This window comes from Puma concolor, chromosome A1 (genome assembly GCF_028749965.1).
Source record: "Puma concolor isolate L17-30 chromosome A1, mPumCon1.1.hap2, whole genome shotgun sequence".
In the NCBI taxonomy this organism is placed as follows: domain Eukaryota; kingdom Metazoa; phylum Chordata; class Mammalia; order Carnivora; family Felidae; genus Puma; species Puma concolor.
This window is the reverse complement of record NC_141667.1, coordinates 34,341,751-34,368,226: the sequence shown is the minus strand read 5'-3', so window position 1 is coordinate 34,368,226 and position 26,476 is coordinate 34,341,751. Positions and strand designations below refer to the sequence as shown.

Here is a 26,476-nt window from a genome sequence, read left to right as displayed (position 1 = left end):
GAGGAACAAGGTAAGGAAGAACGTCCATTGTCTTAGTATTATTTAACATTTACTGGCAGTATTAGCAATGCAAAAGCAAATAGAAGATTAAGCATTGTAAAAAAAAGTAAAACTTCCTGTTTGCAGATCATATGATTGTAAATCTGGAAAATCCAAGGAATTATTAATAAGAAACTAAGTCAAATAATAAAGTATAAGGATATCAATTTAATACACAAAATCAACAATTTTCATATATACAAATAATCATGTAGAAGACATAATGTTATAATAGCAACAATAAAGATAAAACTAAAAATAAACTTAACAAGAAATGTGCAAAATGTACCTAGGGAAGATTTAAAAACACACCTGTTTTGAATAAATGGAAACACATCTATTTTATTTTCTTGGAAAGGAGACAACATCCTATGTAGTTTCTCTCCAAAGTATTACATATGTTTATGTACGTGTGTGTGTGTGTGTGTGTGTGTGTGTGTGTGTGTGTGTGTGTGTATACATCCCATTCCCAACATACAAGGTTTTTTGGGGTTTGTTTAACAAAGATAATATTAAAGGTTATGTGAACAGTAAGTATTTAAGAATATTTTGGAAAACCTTTCAAAAGAGAAATGATGAAGCCATGCCCTATCAGATATTAGAACACATGACAAGTCCTTTATAAGTTTAATAGTATGGCATTAGAGCATATAGAGAAGCAGACTGAAAAAACAAAACAGGCCATACTCAATTAACGTAAAGAAATCTAGTGTTAAATGAATATGGTAGCTCAAAATACTGAGGAAAATATGGGCACTTTAATAAATTATTATGTAACAATTATATCAATTTAGAAAAAGATAAAATTGGATTCACACTTCACAATATACTTGAATAAATTCCAAATAGATAGAAGATTTATATGTAAAATGTGAAACAACACAAGTACAAGAAGAAATATGGGTATATTTCTTCATAACCTGTTTGTGGGTAAGGCATTTTTTAACTATGAAACAAAATGTAGATACAAATAAAAAAGTGTTAATAAATTAGACATTAAAAAGTTTTGCACGGGAAAAATACAAGATCAGAAGACAAATGATAAACTGGGTAAAAACATTTGTATCATCCAAGATTCACCATCCTGATATCTGAAGAGTCCTTTAAAAGCACTGGGTGTTGTATGGAAACCAATCTGACAATAAATTTCATACATTGAAAAAAAAATTTTGAGGGGAAAAAAAGTCCAATAAAAAATGGGCAAAAGACATGATCAGAAAGCTCACAGAAAAAATACTCAAATGGTTCTTAAATAATGTTCATAATAACCTAGAAAAATCAGGCTGATTAATACTGGCCTATACAGTTATAATGAATCAAACAATTTATTAGTAGTTCCTATACTTTCTATTTCATTTAGTAATTAGCCTAGATTTTTTACTTAATTACAGGTTGTTTTCACATCAAAGAAAAAAGCACACATGACCCCAGAATTGGCTACCGACACTCAGCAACATGTAGTGAAACCATCCAAGAAAAAAATTCAAGAGTCTAGATGGATGTTTGAAATTTTATTGCCATCCACCCCACGGTTCCATCACCCTCTCTCCCAGTCTTAGCAACCAATGATCTATTTTGTGTCTCTACAAACTTGCCTATTCTGAATATTTCATATATATGAACTCATATAATATGTGGTCCTTTGTGAGTGGCTTCTTTCACTTACCATGTTTTCAAGATCCATCCATATTAGCACTCTTTTATTGCTAAATAATATTCCATTGTATGGATAAACAGAATTTTATCCATTTATCAGATGATGGGTATTTGGATTGTTTTCACTTTTTGACTACTATGAATAATGTTGCTATGAACATTTATATACAAGTTTTTGTATGCACATTTTCATTTCTCTTAGGTATATACCTAGGACTAAAATTGCTGGTTCATATAGTAACTAACACCATCTTTAACATACTGAGAAACAGCCAAATCATTTTCCAAAGTTATTACGCTAACCAAAAAGGTATGTTTTTCTATTTTTACACATCCTCCCTAACCTTGTTAGTATCTGTCTTTTTTATTACAGTCATCCAAGTGGGTGTGAAACGGTATCTCATTGTGATTTTGATCTGTATTTCTTTGATGGCTAATGATGTTGAGTATTTTTTCATATGCTTATTGGTCATTTGTTTATTCTTTTGGAGAAACATCTTTAGATTCTTTTCTGATTTTTTTTAAACTGAAGTATAGTTGACATATTAGTTTCAGATGCACACCAGTGATTCAACAATTATGTACATTACAAAATGCTCACTAAGGAAGTATAGTTATCAAGAAAACTACTATGCTTTTAGAATACACTTTAGAAAATGCTACTGAAAATCGAATCTAATCAAAATTGTACAAGTTAAATTCAAATAGCTGTTTTTGAGAGGGAGGGAACAAATTCTTTCTGTATGAGGCAATCGTGCCACCTTCTGGAAATCTAGAGATAGCACTGTCACATTTTTCAGAATTTAACAGTCTTCTGTTATAGCAACATCTGACAAACAAGCTAAGACTTTGTGCTTTACAAGGTAGAAAACAGAAAATAGCCTTCAATGTACTCTGGTGTAAAACTGATAGTGCTAATCATGGCAAACAGAAAAATTAAGTATTCCTTTGCCAACTTTTTAACTAAAATTTCTATAGTTCTGTGGGGAAAAAAATCAAGAGCCTTACATTCTCCTGGAGTTATTTTACTAGATCTATCTGTTACATTTTATAAGCTTTCTTAAGTAAATGGGGATTTTTACAGCAGGTTTTTCTTATGAGACTAAAAATAAAAACTCAAGGACCCTTGGGTGGCTCAGTCGGTTAAGCATCCAATTCAGCTCAGGTCATGATCTCACGGTTCTTGAGTTTGAGCCCCACATTGGGCTTTGTGCTGACAGCTCAGAACCTGGAGTCTGCTTTAGATTCTGTGTCTACCTCTCTCTCTCTCAAAAATAAACACTAAAAAATTTTTTAAATAAATAAAAATAAAAACTCGTTTTGATAATGGTGTTGTGCTGTACATCGAAACTTATTTATTGGACAAACTATTTTAGAGCACTTTTTTGTACAACTGACAGTCTTTAGTGCTTCAAAATATTAATTTATTTAAGTCTTTTAAGAACTTTATGAAGTAGGTATTATCTTCATTTTACAATTAGGGAAACTCAGCCATATAGAAGAAATGTGCCCACGATCACACAGTAATATAGTTAGGGTGTGAACTCAGACCAATCTGGTTTTAAGGTCTATGCACTTCATGACTTAGTTATGCTACTTCTAACATTCTTATACAACTGTGTAGAAAGAATAATCAACTGTAATATTTTAAATTTAAATATATTTAATTTGTTGAGACTGTAGCAAGGGTCAGATCTGAAATGTTATGAAAAGTTGCTGAGGACTTCTTCCAAGGATCAAAGAATGTGAAGGCAAATATAATTTGCTTGATAGGAAAAAAAAAAAAAGTCCTCATACTTTTTAGTAAAAATGAAATAATACAGAAAATCAAGGGGAAATAAGACATGAGAACTCTTCTCAATGTATAATAATGATCAATATAGTCCAGCTACTGTGTATACATAATGCTAGAAACTTTTTGACAAATAAACACTGATCTAGAAATTATAAGGTGTTTAAGAGACAGTATAAAAACCACTAAGAATTTTGCTTACTTTCAGATAGAATGTAGGTCACAAATGATCGTTACAGCAATAAGAAAACAGAATAAAATGAAAATTATACTTTAAGCCATCAAAGAGCACTAAGTACAAAAAGTCTAAATAAATTCCAAAGATAAAACAGGTCTCTTTAGTGCTCAAAGAACTGTTGCTTTTATGGGACCAACTGCCTATTCTGGGTACGCGTGGGTGGAACAGCAGGTCTGTCAAAAATTTTGTTGGATAAGAAAAATACCACTGACACTTTTTTTAAATGTTTATTTTTGACAGAGAGAAAACACAAGTGGGGGAGGGGGAGAGAGAGAGGGAGACAGAGAATCCCAAGCAGGCTCCACACTGTCAACACAAAGCCCAATGTGGGGCTCAAACCCGTAAACTGCCAGATCATGGCCTGAACTGAAGTCCGATGCTCAACCGACTGAGCCATCTAAGCACCTCCCAACACTGACACTTTTCATGACACTATGTTTGATATACCAAATTGCAAATGTAAGAACTCCAAATGTGAAAATAAACTGTTGAGCCCTCAACAGGAATTCTGGGAAAAGACAAGAGAGCAGATCTGAAAAGCAGAAAAATGTCTTGATTTTGTTCAGGCCAAGAAAGAAGTCATCTCAGAAAAGAAAACTCCAGGGGAAAAAAAATCACTAAATTCTCTGTCTATATCTTTGGCTAAACTTTGTGTGAAAGACCAACTTAAGGTGCTCATTTGGAGAAAAAAGATAAACTGAATGTGGAACTGTTGCCCAAGAAACAGAGTTTGCAATTTACGTTTAACCATGTTAATTGTTTAAACAACAGAAATAACACTTACCGGAAAAAAATAGCAGAAGCTAGAGTCTCAACAACTTATCATTCATATTAATACAAATTCTGCAAGATACAAAAGAAATGAAAATGGCACCCATTCCTTTAATAAAAGAAAACCAACCTTTAAAACCAGCCCTTCCAGATATGGAATTGGCAGACAAGATTTTTTTTTAATTTTTCTAAGTTTATTTATTTATTTTGAGAGAGAGAGAGTAGGGGAGGGAAAGAGGGAGAGAGAGAATCCCAAGCAGGCTCCACGCTGTCAAAAGAGAGCCAGACACGGGGCTTGAACTCACAAACCATGACATCATGACCTGAGCCAAAACCAAGAGTTGGACGCTTAATGACTGAGCCACCCAGGTGCCCCAGACAGGATTTTAAAGGAGCTATTACAACCACTCTCACTGATGTAAAGGAACATATGCCCTCAATGAAAAAAAAAAAAAAAAAAAGGAAATCTGAGAAAAATAGAATTAAAAAAAAAAAGAACCAAAAGGAAACTATAGAACCAATAAAATAATAAATTATAATCAATCACAAGATTGATTTAACAAAACATAGATAAAAATAAGAGTTTGAAAACCTGAAGATAAATCAATTGAAATTATCCAAACTGAATAACAGAGAAAAAAAACACCACTGAAAACAATGAGCAAAGCCTCAGAAACAGGTTAAAATAATAACAAATTATGTTAACGCATGTGTTATACAATATAGACCCAAGGAGGAAAAATGAATGGGGAGGAAAATATATTTGAAGAAATAGTGACCAAAAATTTCACAAACTTGGTGAATGACATGAATTTCAATATTCAATATGCCTAGTAACTCCCAAGATGGATAATAATAAACAAGGCCATATCTAGGCACACTGTAGTTAAACTGCTGGAAGCCAAGATAAAAAGTAAACATGAAAGAAGAAAAAAAGGGGTAAATTACATGCAAGAGAATAAAGATGCAATTATTAAATAACTTTTTATCAGAAATTACAAAGCTTAGAAGAGAACAAAAAACCATCTTGAGAGGGCTGAAAGAATAAAAATGTCAACCAAGTATTTTATATGTCTTAAAAAAATATAAGACCACTTTCATTATTTTGTGAAATGTTTCTTCTTTTAATTTCCTTATAATATATATGGACTGTTTTAGCAAAATCTATTAACACTGTCTTCTGGGATTTATAACATGTGCCGGTATAATGCATTTAACAGCTGTAGCAAAGAGTGGTGAGAAGAATAAAACTTACACAGTTACACCATTTCTACATATTATACAAATTGGAACAATGTTAACTATAAGAAAACTTTCAAAAGCTAAGGAAATACACTGCAATCACTAGAGCAACCTCTAAAAAATTCAGAGACATGCTAAAAAAAGCTAACAGAAAAATTAAATTGATTTCTAAAAAATACTGAAATATCCAAAACAGAAAGAATAGACACAATAGTAAAGAGGGGATAAACAAATAATAAAATGATAGATCTGAAACCAATCCTATCCATAATTACATTAGATGTAAATGACCTAAACATTCTAATTAAAATGTAGGTATTGCCAGAATGGAAAAAGAAAAAGCAAAATTTGCTATATTCTATCTGCAAGAGACACACTTAAAATTTAAAGACAGATTTAGGTTGAAGGATATACCATGAGAACAGCGTTTCGTTTTTTAAATCCTGAAGGGGTTATATTAATATTAGAGAATGGGTTTCAAACCCAATGAGTGTTATCGGCAAAAAGACCATTATTAATAATGATAGAAGGATCAAATCATCAGGAAAATAAAAGTCATATATGTATGTGCACCTTAAACCATCATCAAAACTCAGTAAGCAAAAGCTGACAGTTAAAAGGAAAAATAGGCAATTCTATAATCATACTTGAGAATTTTTTTTCCAATATATGAAATTTATTGTCAAATTGGTTCCCATACAACACCCAGTGCTCATCCCAAAAGGTGCCCTCCTCAATACCCATCACCCACCCTCCCCTCCCTCCCACCCCATACTTAAGAATTTTAATGACTATTGGTAACTGATACAACTATATACAAATCAATATGGGGCACCCAGTTGGCTCAGTCAGTGGAGCATGTGACTCCTGATCTCAGTTTAGCAGGTTTGAGCCCCATGTTGCATGTAGAGATTAAACATAAAATCTTTACGAAAAATCAATGTAGCCAATATAGAATCTGAAAATTATCAATGGTTTTGAGCTAATAGATAGCTATAAAATATTCTACCTAACAACTACAGAATATAAACTCTTTTCAAGTTCATGTAGCATATTCACCAGAATAGACCATAAAGCTGGGCCACAAAGCAAGACTCAACAAATTTAAAAAGATTGAAATTTTAGAGTGTGCTCTCTGAAAAAAGAGATTTAATTACATGTCAATAGCAAATATTGACAAATTACCAAATATATAGGTAATAGATATTAAACAACACTAAAACAATACTACTAAATAATCCATGGATTGAAAAGTAATCTCAAGGCATTAGAATACATTTAACTGCATAATAATAAATACAAAATATTTCAAAATGTGTTCATGCTGCTATAGAGGGCTTAGGAGAAAATAGATAGCTTTAAATGATTAAAAAAAAATGAGAATCAATGACCTAAATTTCTATCTTAAATAATAGAAATGAAAAAAAGGAACTAGAAAAGAGAAAATGAAAGTTCAAAAAAATTGTAAAGCATAAAAAGAGAAGTTAGAGCATAAATCAATGAAATGCAGAATAAATCAATAAAAACCAAAAGGTGTTTGAGAATAAAATTTTAGCCAGACTGCTCAAGAAGAAAAATGACATAAGTTACCAATATCAGAAACCAATGAGGTGACAAACTACAAATAATAAAAGGAAATATTGGCATAATAACATAAGGAATTCCATGGAATATCTCCCTAGACAAACTGGAGAAAATTATTTTTAAACAAACACCATTTAAAGACTCTGTAAATGGTCCCCAAAGCATACAGTAAATGAAGAAGCATTTTTTAAAAGTCCACTATAACTCAATAAGAACATCAAGTGTCTGGGATTTGAGCCAAGACTCACTGCCTCCTTCCCTCCTCTAACTCAGCAAGATGGAAACGCCAATCTAGACTGTGGCAGCCAAGGAAGCAAAACCATACTACCTAAGTTGGAGAAATATCTTCCCAGGAGCAGGATGTTAGCATTTCCCATCCAGCCCCCGATTACCATGCTGCTGAAACCAAGTTCTGGATGAGTGTACCCAAGACACAGGAGTTACCTTTTTTGGAGTAGCACCCACTCATAAGTTGTAGGCTATATCTTGGGTCCAGTGCCACTAATACTACTACACTTTTTTTTTTAACACTAACCCTAATGCTAACCCAAATACTATGCTCTTTTTATTACAATCTTAAAATTCCTCCCTTCCAATGTGACAGGAAAGCTGTAACATTTCCTCTGCAAAGTGCAATTTGTGAGGAAGTCTTATGAACATGTCTTAATGGAATGTTTTCTCTAGGAGGATGGAATACAATTTGACTTTAGAACCTTATGAGCCTTCAAAGTTATCTGAAATAGCAAGAACTTCCAGGAAAGTTATTTTCACTTAATTAGCATTAAATATGATACCAAGTTAATTTCTACTGTCTCAGGAGAAAACCCAGAGGTTGTATGACCATAATATTAAATGCAATTCCAAAGAATATTCCAGCCTATAAGCAATATATTTATTAAGAATACATAAAAACTTCTGATAACCAGTTAAGGACCCTTGAAAAGAACCTATAGAAAATTTGGCAAATTTGGTATTTTCCACCAGGGCAATCTCTGAACTGAAAAGAGAAATCACAAGGAATGACAGAGGTACAAACTTGTTTTTTCTAGAATTTAATATTTTAAAAAAGAAAAATATAAAAGTTATCAAAAAAATCTTAAAGGGTTCATTTTAAGGCTAAATACTAGCACTGAAAGTTTTTTCTTGTAATTGATTTAAGGTAAAAAGTAAAAATTATGTAAAAAACATAGCAGCTACAGCGGTTCCAACATAAAGCCCACCTGCAAAAAGGCAGGACAAAATAAGCTGACTGAGCAAATATCCACATCATGACCTCAGTAACAGGTTTCAAATGGTTTCAGTTCTCAAGGTCTAAAAGAAGGATCATCTTGCATGCTTAGACTCTACTTCTTCAAGAATCCACTGAATGCCATTCAAAAAACCAGTTAGAGTTTCAGCCTCTGTATCCTGGACCTATGAGCAGATAAGAGAGATCACTGTAAGAAACTGAGTCCAAAATCTTATGATTAAAAGAAACATTTTTCTAGATACTAACAAAAGAATACAGTTTAAAAAATCCCAATAAACTTTGGGTGAGTCATTCAAATTTTGTCTTCTATGTAACTTAGATAAAAAAAATATGATCTTCTCTTATGTCTATAATTTATTACCAATATACGGCTTATTACGTATCTTAGAACTCAGCTTTGGGAATGGGAAGAACGATCATTTCAATGACTTGTTTGTATCAGAAAAAAAAAAAAAATTCTCCAACATATCCACTTTGAAAACTAAAACATTTTTGAAAGAATCCAGCTACTCAGATGATAAATGTGATATCCAGCTGCAAAAACGTGTCTTTGAGACTGCCACTCTTCTTGGGGCGCCTGGGTGGCTCAGTCGGTTAGGCGTCAGACTTCGGCTCAGGTCATGATCTCGCGGTTCGTGAGTTCAAGCCCCGCGTCGTGCTCTGTGCTGACAGCTCAGAACCTGGAGCCTGTTTCAGATTCTGTGTCTCCCTCTCTCTCTCTGACCCTCTCCCCGTTCATGCTCTGTCTCTCTATGTCTCAAAAATAAATAAACATTAAAAAAAATTTTTTTTAAAAGACTGCCACTCTTCTTAATGGTAAACTAAAACTCCCACCACCCAGGAAGGGACGCCTTTATCAGTTGTTTTCGAACTGTGTTCCAAAGAGTCTTCAGGGCTCCATGGAAGGTGTAGGGGGAGGAAGGAAGAAAATCCTGTAACTTTTTAAGCATAAGTATTTCCAATTTTAATTTTTCTTTATTTTACCTAGGAGCTTTCATGTAAGGTTTCATTGAAGAAAGTGTTCCATGAGTAAAATAAAATTTGGAAAGCAAGAAATAGTAAGATAGAACTTGTATTTTTGATGACTGTTAGAGCATATTACATTCATGTTTAAAAAAAACATGACACCAACGTCAAAAAAAAAAATGGCCAACTGATTTACTGTATCTATGGTAGGAAAGGCAAGTAGAGAACAAATTGATCAGGTGAAACAGTGATACCAACTGACTATCTCCCACTGATTAAGCTATTAAAACTAACTTTAGAATGTGATTTCATTAAAGAGAATGAGTAGGAAAGAATAAAATCAAATAGAGAATAGTGAAAAATAAAAATAAGATTTTTCTCACCAGAGAAAGTAAGACCTTACCATCCATGGGTGGTTCAGAAGATTTAGACGCAGCTCATGAGCCAAATAAAAACAAGGCATTCTTTTTACATCTGCTTGAGAAATACAAGATAAAACCAGCATAGGTCTTCCTGAAGATCCAAAAGCTGGATCTGTCATTGCCATAATACGAGAAAATTCATCTTGCCATTCATGTCCTAGAGAATGTAGTCAAACCCTTAATTTGCATTACTTGTGATTTTTAAAATAAACAAAACAAGGAAATAAAAAAAAAATTACCAGGATCCAAACATAATAAAGTGCCTATATTGCTATTTACAGCTGTTCATTTATGATCTATCATAAAATTACATTAAGTAGTCTTCAAGGATAGGAATTTTGGTAATATTAGAGGGCAAAAATAGTCACAATACCATTCAGATGTCTTTACAGTTTGAAAATAAAAATACTTTGATATAGATATTTTCCTCTCACAAATTTTGTAGCTAAAACTACCCTTTCTTTCAAAGGCCTTAGTTTAAACAATTTAAACATATAGTTGAATCCAGCTCTTTATTAAAACTAGCAATCTTTGCCTTTCTTTGGAGTGTATAAATCATTGACATTGTGAGGTAGTCAAAATTCTAAAAGGTCTCCCAATGATTCACACCATTGTACACATTCATGTATAATCTCTTATCCTTTAAGTGTGGGAGGAATCTAGAATCAGTGATGGGATATCACTGCCCTGAGCAGACTACATGATAAGACAAATATGACTTCAAGAATGAGAGATTATCCTCAGTGAAGCTGACCTAAGAGAAGAGATGAAGTTGTCTTGGTGAGAAAGATTCTGTATTGGCTGGATCTGAAGACAAGAGGGAGTCACAAGGCAAGAAATGAAGATAGCTTCTAAAAGCTGATTCAGCCTCAGCGGACAGTCAGTAAGAAAACAGCTCAGTCCTACAACAGTAAGGAACGGAATTCAGCCAGTAATTTCAGTGAGTTAGGAAGCAGATTTTTCCCCAGAGCCACCAGAAAGTGATGTAACCCATCTCACCCTGATTTCAGCCTGTAAAACCCTAAGCTGAGAACCCAACCATGCTGTGCAAACTTCTGATATAGAGAACTATAGGCTAATAAACAGGTGTTGTTTTAAGCCACTAGGTTGGAGAGAATTTGTTATATATTAATAGAAAATGAATGAACATTATAATGTGATTATCAACAGGGTCCATTTAAATCTATCATAGATCTCTTAGATTTTTTTACTTGTCTCATCTGTTCTTTGTTCCTTTATCCTACCTTCTTTGGACTGTGTTTTGTAATGATTCCATTTTACCTTAACTACCGACTTATTTAATTGTACCTCTCTCACACATTTTTTAGTGGTTGCTCAAGGATTTACAATGTACATTTTTAACTTGTAACAGTCTACTTAGTATTATACAACTTTACATATAGGAGAACCTTGTACCGGTGAATATCCATTTGTTCTCTTCCATGCTGTTTGTATTATTATATATCTTAAAAATATCATATAGCCACAATACATTATTTTTTTTTTAATGTTTTTTTTTTTTTTTATTTTTGAGAGAGAGAAAGACAGCATGCAAGCAGAGGAGGGGCAGAGAGAAAGGGAGACACAGAATCCAAAGCAGGCTCCAGGCTCTGAGCTGTCAGCACAGAGCCCGACGTGGAGCTCGAACTCACGAGTCATGAGATCATGACCTGAGCCGAATTCGGACGTTCAACTGACTGAGCCACCCAGGTGCCCCCACGATAATTGTTATTATTTTTCCTTCACATAATTATAAAAAAGTTAAATTAAGGGAAAGTATATATATGGATATATATATATATATATATATATGGACATATATACATATGGAGATATATGTATATATATATATATAGAAACAGTGTAGCCATCCCAGGGCTCCTTTTTTTTTTTTTAAGATCCAATTTTCTATCTGGTATCACAGTCTTCTGCTTGAAGAGCTTGCTTTAATATTTCTTGTAATGCAAATCTGCAGATAATGAACTTTCTCAGGTTTTGTCTGAAAGTCTTGATTCTGTCTTCATTTTTGAAAGGTACCTTTGCTGGATGTAAGATTTTTCCTGCTTTACAATACTGTAAAGACTTCCCTTCACTGCCTTCAGCAATTCTTTCAGGAATTCTGTGTCTTTATCTTTGGCCCTCTCTATGTATGCTTCCTTTTGCTTTCACTGCCTTCAAGATAATCTCTTAGTCTTTGGTTTTCATCAGTTTGGCTATAATGTATCTAGATGTAGTTTTTACTTATGTATTTTATTTATTTATTTATTTGGAGTTCTCTGAGTATCTTGGATCTATGGTCTGTTGTCTTTTTGTTATTTTGAAATACATTTGGCCATTATCTGTTCAAAAATCTCTTTTTCCTTATTTTATTTCTTCATGTTTTGGGAAGATCAGTTACACATGAGTTAGATCAGGGATTGGCAATACTACATTCTATGGATCTATTTTTATAAATATAAATTTTTTCTAAAACAGTCATACCTATTCACTATAAATTCCCTATGGCTACTTTTGCACTTTAACAGCCGAGCCGAGTAACTGTGAGAGATCATATGGCTTATTATACACCTAAAATATTTACTATGTGGCCTCTTAAGAAAAAGTATGCTGACCCCTCAGTTGTTTCCCTTGATGGGTTTCTGCAGTTCTTAGATGCTCCCCCACTCCTCTTTTCTCTATGTTTTAATTTGGATAATTTCAATTAATTTATCTTCAGGTTCACCAAAGGTTTATTTCCTTAAATCTATTAAGGAAACTGTTCACCTGTTTCCCGTTCACCTGTTATATATTCACATTTAGCATTCCCATTTTATGTTTTCATAACTTCCTCCTCCTCTGCTGAAAATCCCTATCTGTTCACACATATTTTCCACTTTTTCCACTAGATCCTTTAACATATTAATCATAGTTATTTCAATGTCCCTGAGAGTGGCAACATCTGGGTCATCTCTGGGTCTGATTCCACTGATTGCTTTGTCTCTGGACAATGGGTCATTTTTTATTTTTTTGTGTCTTATAATTTTTAATTTAATGTTAAATGTTTTATGTAAAAGAACAGTAGAGACTGAGGTAAAGAAAATCTATTCCCAGACATGGGCATGCTGCTTCTTCTGTTATGTGACTAATGCAGTGGTTGAGTCCAACCAGTCAGTAGTTGAGCTGGACTTAGCTTTTGCTGCTGTGGTTAACTTCAGTGCATCATAAACTTTAAATTCTTTCGGCAGTTGAGTGGCTACTGCTACCTTGTTCTGAGTGAGGACAATGTATTATATATTCATGCCCTAACTTATTCACAAAAGATTTTGGAGAAAAATTATAATACTCGCTTGTGACCCAGTAATACTCTGATTTTATGCCTAAATAACAATGTGAAGGGCAATTATTCTGAATATGTAGTGAGTGTTAACTAATCTACTTAATTAAATACTCCACCCCACACATCTATCTGGACAACTGAAACAAAGGTAAAAATTTTTCAGTTATCTGCATAAATTATTTGAACAGAACCAGAAGCAGACAAAACATCAATAACAAGTGCAGAAGCACACAGCAAAGAAATACTATGTAATTATAGTATCAAACTTTGATATGCATCAGAATTCTGTAAGTGCTCATTAAAAAAACAGATACCCAAGAACCAACCCAAATCTATGAATTAAAATCCATCAGAGTAGGAATCAGGCAGGTATGTTTTTAACAAGCTCCCCAAGTGATCGTAATGCACATCAAAGTTTGAAAGCCCACTATTAACAGTAATGGTCACAGAATCACATTTATTAAATTAACCATCATATTCTTAAAAAGTCACAGTAAAGCCTAAAAATGTCTTATTTGCTTTGCAAAAAAAGAAAAAAAAGAAACGTGCTCTTAAAAAGAAAATAAGATAATGCTTACTTTTATGAGCTTCAGCGTTTGCAACATAGATGAACCCATCAACAACTTCACACACCTTCTGAATTTGTGGAATTACACTATACCGGCTTCCTTGCTGATCATCTCCTTCATTCTGTAGACTGAACATCTTGTTAACAGCACTTGTATGTTCTTCTCTTGCTCTATCTCTTTCCTTTCTATAAGAAAAATGTAAATATAAAACATAAACAGACACTAAACAAGCACCATCCCCCTAAAGTATTGAAGTCCTGATGCCTCAGGTAGGCCACCAAGTAGGCAGCCTTACCTGGTAGTGGAATATAATATCAGGATGTTGAATTTATGTTGGTTGCTCAACTGAAAACTGACTCCTGATCCAATACCTAAAGAAGAAAATTTCAGTTATCAAAACAAGTCATTAATAAATATAGAAAAACATCAGATTGAAAAAAATTACCCAGTGCAAGCAAAATGAGCAACTAAAAAGTCCGTGACAAGTTACACACAGCTTTGGAATAAAATGAAATGTTTATGTTGAAGAAAAGATGCCGTATGCAATTTTCATTTATATGGCAATAAAACTATGGATAAAGAACAAAGAACTGCTAGGCTTAGAGCTTTCCCTTCTGTATCATATCAGTAGCAGCTGCATCATAACAGCTACTATCTATCCTCAAGATTCATTTACCAATTTTTATGTTTCTCATTAGTCATATACTCCATGTATACATTCAGTGAAATGGCTTTTTTCTCCTTCTGAAAATGTTTTTAAATTGATGGGGAGTCGGCGCACCTGGGTGGCTCAGTTGGTTGAGCGTCTGACTTCGGCTCAGGTCATGATCTCACAGCTCCTGAGTTTGAGCCCCACGTCAGGCTCTGCTGACAGCTCAGAGCCTGGAGCCTGCTTCAGATTTTGTGTCTCCCTCTCTCTCTGCCCCTAACCCACTCACATTGTCTCGGTCTCTCTCAAAAATAAATAAACATTAAGAAAAAAAAATTTTTTTAAATATATATATATACATATAAATTGATGGGGACTCACCAGTATCACCTCAGAAAATTGAGGAAATATGCAGATAGTGAAATTTGGAATTAGACTTGGGTTATAATCTGCATTTGCCACACATTGTCATATTTTGTAAGCCAAAGTTTTGACATCAAAATAGAGAAATACATACTTCCTAGAGATACTGTAAGCATTAAATGAGACTGTATATGTAAAACTCCTAGCTAAACACTAGCTTCTTACTACCTTTACCTGAATCATTCAACATTGTCATTTGTCCTTCTTTCTTAACATCTTCCCTTCTTTGGATGTGTTAACACTCAGGAGCTGATTCTCCTCTTGCATTATGAAAAGATTCCTCTTTCTTCTATGGCTCTATTTCTTTTTGCTATGTAAATGTCCTTTTAGATCTATTTCTCTCCATCCTCACCCCCTCCTTTTAGTCTAAATTATCATACCTATCACCTGGACTTTTGCAATCACTTTTTACCAGTCTCCTACATCCACTTTTGTCCCCTACTGTCCACTCTTCTGACAGCAACTGGAGAGATGGCTTGAAAATGCCTATCTAATTATTTCTCTTTCCTTCAAAGCCATCGCTCTTCAAAAACAACTTAATATAATCTCACGTTTACTTACCTCTTTAGGACAACTCCACCTTTCATATTATCAATCCATGAATTACAGCCAATCTAGTTACTTAAATAAACCCGCCATGCCATCCTATGTCACCATTCCAGGCAACACATAGGTAGAGACCCTGGTGGCTGAGACTGCAAGCATGACCCTAGTCCCCTGGCCACCAGGTCTGGTACACAAATTCCCCAAAGAGATCCCCAAAGAGATCCCCAAAGAGATCAAAGAAACAAATTCTACTATATCTCTGATTTTTGTTTTTCTCAGTTTAATTTCCAGAGATTACCCTCTCAATACATCTAACCTCAGCCCAGTATGATCTCCATGCTGTTCTGTACCACCTTGCCAATGACCCATCCCTCTATTCTTCCCTGATCTTGTGGCATTTGAGGCATAATTGGATTGGCATTTTCAAAACAAACACTTCTGCTGTTGTCTGAAGAATAAAATTAACATTTCATCATCAGCAAATTTCCCCATATCCCCAACCTCTTCTTAAAGTGTTCCACCTCACAGCCTTATCTGAAACTGGCCTGCCCTTAAATGCTGCTTTTCTTGCAGAAGACTCTCAATTAACAAAATTGCTTATCCTCTCATATCTCAGGACAAAGAGGTGGAGTCAATGTTCTCTTTACTCCTCACTTCCATGTCCTATTACTCACCAGCTCTCTTTGAAATTTCATCTCTTTTTGGACACACCATTCAGCTGCAGGACCATCTCCCCTTCCTCAGCCTCATCATTTATGATATCCATGACATTTAGGATGTTATTTATTACATTTGACAACCCCTTCCTCTAAACATTCACTGAAGATTTCAGCACCTGGTTCACAATATTCCTCTCTATACTCAAAAACTCTCAAGTCTACACAGACACCCTATGATTTCCCAATCTTGATTTCTAACCCAGATCTTACTCTTAAGATCTGGATGCATAGAGTAATCCACAAAGTCATTTGTTCATTCATTCATCAAATATACATGTTGACAGTCTATTACATGCCTGACAGCCAAGAATAAAGCTAGCCTGCCCTAATGCAGCTTCCACACAAGTGGATTGCTTATAGCGGGCATCTCTACTTATATCTCCCAGAGTTATCAAAGTCAGCATACTCCAAAGAGTGGCTGTCATTCTCCCTATACAGATCTCTATAAAGTTTCTCCTCCTCCTCCTGTGTTTCCTTATCCTAGTGAATGGCACCATCATCCAATATGAAAACCACATCAGAAATACTGCCAATACATAATCAGTCAACACTGTATCCTTCATACTTTCTTCACAATATTATAGTGGTTTCTTAATGAGTCTCCACATCTTTATAGCCTCTTCTAATCAATTTTCCACTTAGAAGCCAGATCTTTCTTAAATACAATCTTGATCATCTCGCTCTTCTGCTTAAAATCTTTCGACAGCTCCCAAATGCTTAAGCATGACATACAGGTGTCTTCTCACCTAGCCCCACTGTAGACACATAGAGCTACTTCAAAAGGTCACAGTATCCAGAATTTTGTGCTTTTAGAAATGTAGTGCTCACTGCTCATAATACTTTTACCCTTATTTTAATGGCCTCTTTTAATTCATCTTAATGACTCAAATAAGGCATCATGTTCAACATGGAGCCTTCTTTGACCCTTATCTTTCTACCCAGGAGGCTAATTATACCATACACGAATCACCTTCATACTTGCCTGTGCCCTTACCTAAACTAAGTATCTTCAGGACAAAGATTGCTGATGTTTGTTTTAAATCTCTGCACCTTTAGTATCTAATAAGTGCTCTCGATAAATGAATGAGGAAAGCATAAGCTAGATTATATTGTTAGGTATGTTTATTATATCTCCTGCATGCCAACTAACTTATCGTTTTCATAGAAAGAAGAGGAAAGTATTAATTGAGGTCTTTTTAAAAATTACAATATATAGCAAAGTACTTTGCACACAGTAGATGCTGAATGATTTTTGCTGTTAACATTCTTTTAACATATGGTAAATACTGTACAAACATCTTGGTAACATATAACTTACTTTCATATAATCTTACATTCTGGATTACACAAACTTGAGAAAATAAAGGAAAGCTCACCTCTTATAAAAAAGTAAATCAATTCTTTCAACCCACTGGGACCAAGGAGGGGGCTCCTATTCACCAAATTACTATTATTTCATTACATCAAAGATGTAATTAATTAAAAATTAATTTATTATTCAACATAAGTATCAAGTTCAAAGTGCTTTAGTTATTATATACTATAGATTAACATGAAAATTACCATCAATCTGCCTCTGAGGCAAGCCAGCTGTTGGGCAAAGCTCCTGAGAAGACATCAAGCTCAACACCAAAGATGTATTCAGTTCTTCCAAACCTGGTCCAAACATAGCAAATCGTGGTTCATTCTGAATGATCAAGGAGTGTAAAAATGACGTGACAGCTCCATACATAGGACGGCTAGATTTCAAGGATCTTCTTGTATATGGACAGCACATTTTATAGCTATATAAAATTGTCACAATTAGAAAATCAGGACAGAAAAAAATCTAGGCAGTTATTCATTCAACAATATATAGTTTATTGAGAACCTGCTAGACACAAGAGATATAATAATTATGTAGTTAGAATCCTCATGGAGGGACATGGAGGACAGATACCATTATAATATGTATGCTGAATGCCAGACAGGAAAAAACAAAGGCGCTCTGGTAGTAGAAGTGGTCCAGAAGCTGAAAAAGTTTTCCCCAGGAAGTAGTTACTTACTTTCTAATCTTTCATTTAGATTTTTCTCATGGAATACTTGGTCTAACACTTGTTACAGCTGTAAAAAATTCACTACATAGAGTAGTGATTCTCAGCCTTTTTTTGTCATTATGACTCTCAGGCATTTTTGTCATTACAACTGGGGGTCAGCGGGTGGTGCTACTGGTATCTAGTGGACAGAGGTAAAGGATGCTGCTAAACATCCTACAGTGCACAGGACAACTGGTCTAAACACCTGGTCTGAAATGTCAGTAGTGCCAAGATTGAAAAAACCGCACACTAAAGATGAACTACGTGGATAGTTAGCATAAGTGTCTCTAGATGTAAAAAAAAAAAAAAAAAAAAAAAAGAAAAAAGAAAAAGAAAAAAATCACTAAGTCCACCAATATAACCAAATTTCTTTTTTTTTAATTTTTTTTTCATGCTTACTTATTTTTGAGAGAGAGAGAGAGAGCGAGCATGAGTGGCCCAGGGCAGAGAGAGAGGGATACACAGAATCCAAAGCAGGCTCCAGGGTCTGAGCTGTCAGCACAGAGCCCAACGTGGGGCTTGAACCCATGAAACTTAAGATCGTAACTTGAGCCGAAGTCAGACACTTAACCAACTGAGCCACCCAGGTGCCCCTAACCAAATTTCTTAAGTACTCTTATGAACAGCCTCTAATGGAACAGTTTAAAAAGTGTTACATATACACAGAAGCTCAAATGTTCCTTATGGATAACCTAGCCAGCTAAGAATCATGTGAAAAAAACAACTGTTTCTTTCAATAGCTATAAATTTCTAAATTAGCAATTCTACATGTTAGCAAAAATTAAAACATAGTACCCAAATAAAAATAAAACCTAAATCCCTTTAACTAAATCAAGCTGGTTGAGACAGTCACTAACCTAACAAGATAATGATCTTTATTTAGGAACCTTGTAATTCAAGAAGGAAAAAAAAAATCTACTTTGAGGCTAGGCAGATCTAGCCAAATTACCACTTTATTTATATAAGCCACTTATAGTCTAAATTTAAGTTTTTTTCATCTGCATTATTTAAGCAATAACAATTAACCCAGGGTTGTATGGATCAGAAATTAATTTATAGATTTAAGAAACAAAACAAATGAACAAAACAAAAGAGACCAAAAAAAACAAAAACAGACTTAAATACGGAGAACAAACTGGTAGTTGACAAATGAGAGGTTGGTAGGGAGACGAGTGATATAAAAGGTGTTAAGAGTACACATATCAAGATGAGCCCTGAAAAGTGCATAGAATTGTTGAATCATTATATTATACACCTAAAACTAACATAACACTGTATGTTAATTATACTTCAATAAAAAAAAAACACTTTATATGATCATGAATGGTAGTTACTATGACTATTCTTGGGGAAAATTTGGTTCCACAGCATGATATACTTGGTTGTGGGACAATGTAGAAATAACAACTAGCTAGTGAGAGTACAGTAGCACTTACTGAAATTATATATAACATAACACATACATTTTAATCAAGTAGCTTCACAAGACTTAGCATCTGCATTAGAATAAGGAAAGATATGAATACCTTAAATATGAAAAAAATACTATAGCTAGTAAAATCTTTACCTAAAACACAAATATCTTTTAATTTTATTTACCATGCCTTAAATGTGGGGCCCTCAATAAAGGAGGTTATATCCAGACCCAATGACATTATATGTTTAATGCAGCATGATAGGATTCCAACCAGAACAGTCTCTTATAAGCTATATGACCTTAGGCAAATCCATAACCATTTTGAACCTCAATTCCACATCCGTAACACAAGGATACTACCTTCTTTATTGCGTGAAAATCACGTTAAGTAAACATACAAAGGGCACCCCTCATAGAATCCAATGCATTACAATTGTTCAAGAACATTAGTTCTCTCAGCTACATGATATTTAAAAGTGTCAGTGCTTTTGGATGATAACAAAATCTTACTTCCCGGAATCTTGAGAATGTTGTTCTTTCCTGCTAAAGAACTGGTCTCTAATTGCTGATCATTCTTTCTTTGGACACAGAAAAGTATTTATCATTTAACAAAATAACAAGTATTCTATAGATAATGAAAATTTTAACAAGTGTTTTACTTCTTGGCATATGAACTATCTACAATTATTCAAATAGTCTAGAGTCAGGGACCACAGGCAAATAACAACATGTGAAAAACGAAAGGGTCCTATGAAGGAAGTCATTTAACTTAATCCTCAATTTAGTGGCAGAGCCAAGACTAATTTACACTACTGACTTGTAATATAGTCAAATATAGTATCTTCTTTTTAATTCATAAAACTAGATACTCACACTGCCATGTAGTCAAAAAATGCACCATCAGTGACCTCAGATATAGGCTTTTTTAAGATTTCTAGATCTGGAAGAGACTTCCAGTCAACGGAAGACCAAGAAGGAAGATCCCGCAGCAGAAAATATCTCCACAGAATTGGATCTCGTACAGTTTCATTCCAATAATGGCTGGTACTTCCCAACTGACACAGATCATGAGGTGAAAGAAATGACAAAATATATAGCTGTACGTCAATCTGAAATGGAAACAGCAAACAGGTAAAAGGCATGAAACATGTATCTTGGAAAATTGTTTTCTGATAATAAATTATAAAATTTATTTTATTATACTAGGAAACCAAAGGTCAACCAAAGAGTTTGTCTTTTTAATGATTATATCATGATAAATTACAAAACTTGTAAAGAATTATACTAGATAACCAAAGATCGGTGTGTCAGTATTCTTAATAATGAAATCTACTATTTGGAAGTTAATTTCCTGCCACCAAAAGAGAAACGTAACTGAACACTTAATTTTTGACACACCGAAACATTCATTTTTCAAGCAAAATAACCAGATTCTTAATTTCTCACGGATATTTTGCCACACCGTTCACTTGAACAATAATCTAGCCTTCAACATAATCTACATAATCTAGCCTTCAACATAAAATCTTTATGAAGCTGAAAAACTTCTGATCTTGTCATTAGAGCAAATCAAAGAATAAATCTGTCATCTGAGTTCCTCCATAAAATCTATTATTTCCAAGAACCTCTACAAAAGGGAGACCCTTGGAGGCATTCTAAGCCTGCAGTTTTCAATTTCTGATAGATGTCACAGGCAGGTGTCAAGAGTTCAGCCGAGATACAGAGTTTAATAATTTGGAAGAAATTTTTCGTCTCTCCATTTTCCCATCTGCCTGAAGAGTTTAACAATAAATGAGGTGTATAATTCTTGTGGCCTGTCGCCCCTCGAGGCGCCTGTAACTTCTTCTCAATGAAGTGTGAGGGTCGGTGCTTGAAACGCGCGGTGGGAGAAGAGCCACAGCGTCATAGCCGAATGTTTCCGGGGGTAGGGGGGGTCCCCCAGGGGTTCTGGACCCTGAACCTGAGGTGAGAGCCGCTGAGAACACAGTCGCTGAAGGCTTCCCCAGGCTACCCACAAAGTCTGGCGTGGTCTCCTCTTTTCCTGAATGACGTCAGGGCGTTCCAGTACCAAAACTCGCTTTGGGGGGTTGAAGACGTGAGGATGACCCGGCCGGTTAGCGGGGCGCCCCCACTGCGGTGAGTTCCGCCGCGACCATCGGTCCCGCGGCGGAGGACCAAAGGTCAACGCCTCGGCGTCTCTGCTCTACCGTTATTCCCTGGTGACGACACGGCCCGGAATGGCTGCAGGACGGGACAGACCCAGGCCCGGGCATGGCGAGGCCCCCAAGGCCGCCCGAGCGGGGCGCCCCTCCCGGCCCGGCCCCGCGGTCCTCCGCGTCCGGTGGCCGCCACTCACCGGCAGCCGCGTCAGGGTACTGGCCTCCTCGTCCGCCTCCTCTTGGGAGGCCCTCGGCGCTGCCCTCTCCTTGCCCACCGACTGCCAGAAGTTCCTCCAGCCGCTGAGGATGGCGGCCTCCAGCCGGCTCCAGTCGCTGTGGTGCGGCGGCGGGGCGCTGCCTCCGCTGCGGGGCTCGCTTCCCTCCATGGCCGCCGACGCCGCACGTGACGCGCCGCAGGGTCACGCGCTGCGCGTCCTCCTCCGGGCTGCTCGCTACCCGCCCCGCACCTCCGGTCTCGCCCCTGCCAAGTCTCCCCGCGGGCAGCCTCCGCACCCGGAAGGGAATCGAGATGTGGCCCAGTGAGGTGCCGTCTCGAGTGGAGCCCGAAGCACCTCTCACTGCCCCATTCACTTCAGATCTCAGCCTTGCTAACCTCACTCGGTCCCATGAAATCTCTCGGCCCTTTGTAACTTGGTTACTTCACCCAAAGACGTTCTGTCTGGGACCTGTTTACACTTCATCTGGGCCTAGGTGATCCCCATTTATTCAATAGATTGCCCTCCTCCGCTGTTTTAGGCATAATAACCAGTTGCTTCCTTCTCAGCACTGCCGTGCCAGGCGTGGAGGTTTTTTCTAATTGTTTTTCAGTCTCCGATTTACTGTTTGTGTTCTTGGGGATTGGCAGAAATGAGAGTAGAGAGGTGGCCAGGGGCCTAATCATGAAAGACCTTATGCCAAGGTGAGGAGTCTGTATTCTCTACTTAAAAATATAGGTACATTTAAAAATTGCCAAAGGTAGGCATCTCACAAAAGGGCAGCAACATAGGGCCAGAATAAGAGAAGCCAGATACAGTACTGTTGAAATCCTGCTAGTGTTGTTGTTTTTTTTATCTGTAAAACAGTTATCCATTTTACTCACCTTGTCCAGCCTTACTTTGAAAGGACTTTAAGAAACTATGCCATAGGCCACATTACAAGGTAATAAACAACAAAAATTCAACTGAGTGATTTAAAAGATCAAATTGTCTTTATTGCCCAATTCATGAATATGGAAGCATCCCATCTAGCAAAAAGAAAGGAGCTCTCTTGAGCTGCAGGAAAAGGAAGGTTTTTAAAAGGCAGAAGTGGGGCGGTGGTGGTGCCCGGCTGGCTGAGTCAGTGGAGCATGAGACCCTCGATCTTGGGTGTAGAGAATAAACAAAAATCATTAAAGGCAAAAAAAAAAAAAAAAAGGAAAAAAAGGAAATTATTGGCAAAAAGTACACTGTTGTAGAGTCACAACACTGTTGTAAGGTCACCCTCCTAAGGGGAATGGAAGAGGTCTATCAGTAAATTTCCTAGTGCTGACCAGGGATTCCTTGTTGACTGGTTAAAGGTTACGTTCCTCAGGTGGCTGAAACTGCAGGTAGGTTAGGTATTATGGTTTTGGTTTGCTGAAGTGGGGCCCTTAAAATAAGAGATTCCATCTGGGGCCTGTGGTTTTCTTTTCAACAAGAGTAACCTATTATATTGAACTGACTATGGTCTCTATTGATAAGGACACAAATAACTACTGTGTCATTCATTTTCAAATAGATTACTTCAATCTAATCCAAAAAATACTTTGCTCAAAAGCTAGATCTCGGTTCCTTAAAGGATTATTTCAATCTAAAGTAATAAATACATAATTTTAAGACTCTAGGACAGAGCGCGAGTGGGGGAGGACCAGAGAGAGAGGGAGACAGAATCCAAAGCAGGTCCCAGGCTCTGAGCTGTCAGCACAGAGCCCGACGCAGGGCTCGAACCCACTAACAGTGAGATCATAACCTGGGCTTGAACCCATTAACGGTGAGGTCATAACCTGAGCTGAAGCCAGACGCTCAACTGACTGAGCCACACAGGCACCCCATGGGTTATAATTTTTTAATTGTGAAAATTATTAGAGTTAATAATGTAATCCCATGTGTCCACTAGCTGATTCAAGTTACCAGTTTATCTTGCTCCATCACCGTCTCCACCCAACGCACACATCCCCAAATCGAGATTATTCTTAAGCAAATCCCAGATATATCATTTCATCCCTAAATATCTCAGTATATGTCTCTAAAAATTAAGGTAACTTTTAAGAAACATTGTACCATTATCACTGTACCATTATCACCTAACTTTCTTTAAAATCACCAAATACTTGGGCAGGGCTTAACTTCCTCACCTGCCTCAAATATATATACTTATTTAATTTATATTTTGCAATTGGCTTTTTTAAATCATGACCCAAACAAGATCCACATGTTACATTTGGTAGACATGTTCCTAAAACTTGTTTATTCTATAGGTTCCCTCTCCTTTATTTTTCCTGGCAACTGTTAAAAGAAACTAGGCTGGTCTTTCTGGACTTCAGGACATTCTGGACTTTCTTGGAAGGCATGATCAAATTTAGATAGGTTTTATAAAATATTTCTAAGTGGTATTGTGTACTCAAATTGTCATTCTCATTTTCTAATGTTCAAACTGATCAATGGTTTCTAAATTCTGATCCATTTATTATCAAGTTCATCATAAGCTTTTCATCTCAAGGATTTAGGAGTTATCAATGATTATTGTTTACAAGTTTTAAAGTATTACTATTCTAATTTTATGATCTCTTTGATTAGATGATTAAATAAAAGTTGTCCCTCATCAACCATTTGATTGTCCCGCCCATGATATAGACTCAGCCTTATCTCCAGGGAGCTGTGGTTCTTTTTTTTTTTTTTTTTTAAGTTTAGTTATATATGGGGTTGGGGGAGAGGCAGAGAGAGAGAGAGGGAGAGATTGAATCCCAAGGGGCTCAAACTCACAAACTGTGAGATCATTACCTGAGCTGAAAGCAAAAGTCAGATGCTTAACCAACAGGGCCACCCAGGTGCCCCAGAGCCCTGGTTCATTTTAATGGGAAATGGTATTTGGACATTATTTGGTGGTCTTTATGTAGAGAAAATAAGAGTTCATGCTGTTAATTTCTATTCAACTTCAGAATTACAGAATTTTTACTTACCTTCTTTGATTCCAATTTAGTCTCTTTTCCCTTACACTGAAAATCCACATTTCTAATGATATCAGCAGAGTTATTAATACTATAATTACTGAGGAAGTTTGATTTCTTCACAGCCCTTGGGGATATCCACTAGGGGAATGCAAATTATTGTTCTTTAAAAATAATTGAAATATTCCTGTGTAGTTAAGCCACCAACTTGAAGCACAATACAGCTCATTTGTTGTATTTTGCTTTGGAATTTTAGGAGTTGCTTTTAATTTTGATGTAATCTTGCTTTGTAAAAATGTAGTACATGCTCCAAAGTCAAATGTACAAAACTTAAGGTATATTCAGAGAAGTCTAGCTTCCATCCTGGTCCCCTCCATCTGGTACCTCTCTCCATACCTCCCACCAGAAGTACTTTTTTTTTAATTTTTAAATTAAAAAAAAAAAGTATATATATATATGTATACATATATGTATGTATACATATGTGTGTATATATACATTATATACATATATGTATATATATAATGTATATATATACATATAATGTATATATATTATATATATAATATACATATATATAAGCAAACAAGGTTATACACACATTTCTTAAATAGTACTTTCTTAAATAGTACTTTCCCTTTCTTAAATAGTACTATATACTCTTTTCCACCTTGTTTTTCACTTCAGATGACTCCATAGCATTATACAGAAATATTTGCTTTTGCTTCTTATAGCTACATACCATTCAATCATGTGGATTTCCCAGCTTAATCTATTTTTTAAACAGGATATTAAGGATATTAGATGACTAGTATTTCATTAAATGCCTCTGACTTGTCAGTTCAGTGTGACCTAAAGGTACTAGAAGCCAAGTCAATCAAGCTGATAGGTAAATGTTGATGTTGGTATACAGGGATATATATATACATTGTGAGACTGGGGCTGAAAAATTTCTGAAAATTGTAGGTTTCCTTCTAGCCATATCTAAAACAAACATTTGTCTATCTAGCCAGTAATTTCTTCTCTGAAACTTGCTTTCCATTTAGAAAGGTCAGCACCACTTGAACTGACAAGGCAGTGAGTGAGTGCTCACTGGCCAGAACAAGAGTTTGTCTCTCAATTATCCTGGCTGATAAGTATATTTTCAGCATGATGAACTGATACACAAAACTAAAGAAAATAATAAAAACTAGTCTTTTGAGCTCTTAGGATGTGCTAAGCATTAAACTAAGCAACTTCGAACATTAATTCATTTAATCCCTAATAACCTGTGATGTAGGTACTAATAGTGCTCCTTTGTTAAATAATAGGATATTAAGGTACAGAAAGTTTAAGTAATTTATGTGAAGCCACAAAGCTAGGACACAACAGGGCTAATATTTAACCTCAGATCTCTGGCTCCAGAGCCCATATTCCTAACCAGTATACTATACTGTATGAAATTTATTAGAACCATAAGA

General features: G+C 35.7%; 1 protein-coding gene across 7 annotated transcripts in view; it reads right to left on the bottom strand.

Annotated features, from left to right (window-relative positions):
* FBXO4 (F-box protein 4) overlaps positions 1-22,484 on the bottom strand; it is a 54,447-nt gene extending 31,963 nt beyond the window's left edge. The window contains exons 1-8 of one of the 7 annotated variants that reach the window (XR_015241021.1): positions 22,030-22,360; positions 20,547-20,782; positions 17,745-17,965; positions 14,140-14,215; positions 13,854-14,029; positions 9,941-10,116; positions 8,543-8,735; positions 2,994-4,568 (exon numbers count right to left, since the gene is read on the bottom strand). Coding sequence is in view for 6 of the 7 variants with exons in the window: in XM_025924334.2 (XP_025780119.1) it covers positions 8,646-8,735; positions 9,941-10,116; positions 13,854-14,029; positions 14,140-14,215; positions 17,745-17,965; positions 20,547-20,782; positions 22,030-22,218 (1,164 nt within the window). In the remaining variant the exon portion in view is untranslated. Of the gene's footprint in view, positions 1-2,993; positions 4,569-8,192; positions 8,736-9,940; positions 10,117-10,136; positions 10,862-13,853; positions 14,030-14,139; positions 14,216-17,744; positions 17,966-20,546; positions 20,783-22,029 lie in introns of those variants that run through there. The other 6 variants (XM_086678013.1, XM_086678022.1, XM_025924334.2 and 3 more) reach the window with 6 other exon arrangements.
* Between the last annotated feature and the right edge of the window lie 3,992 nt (positions 22,485-26,476).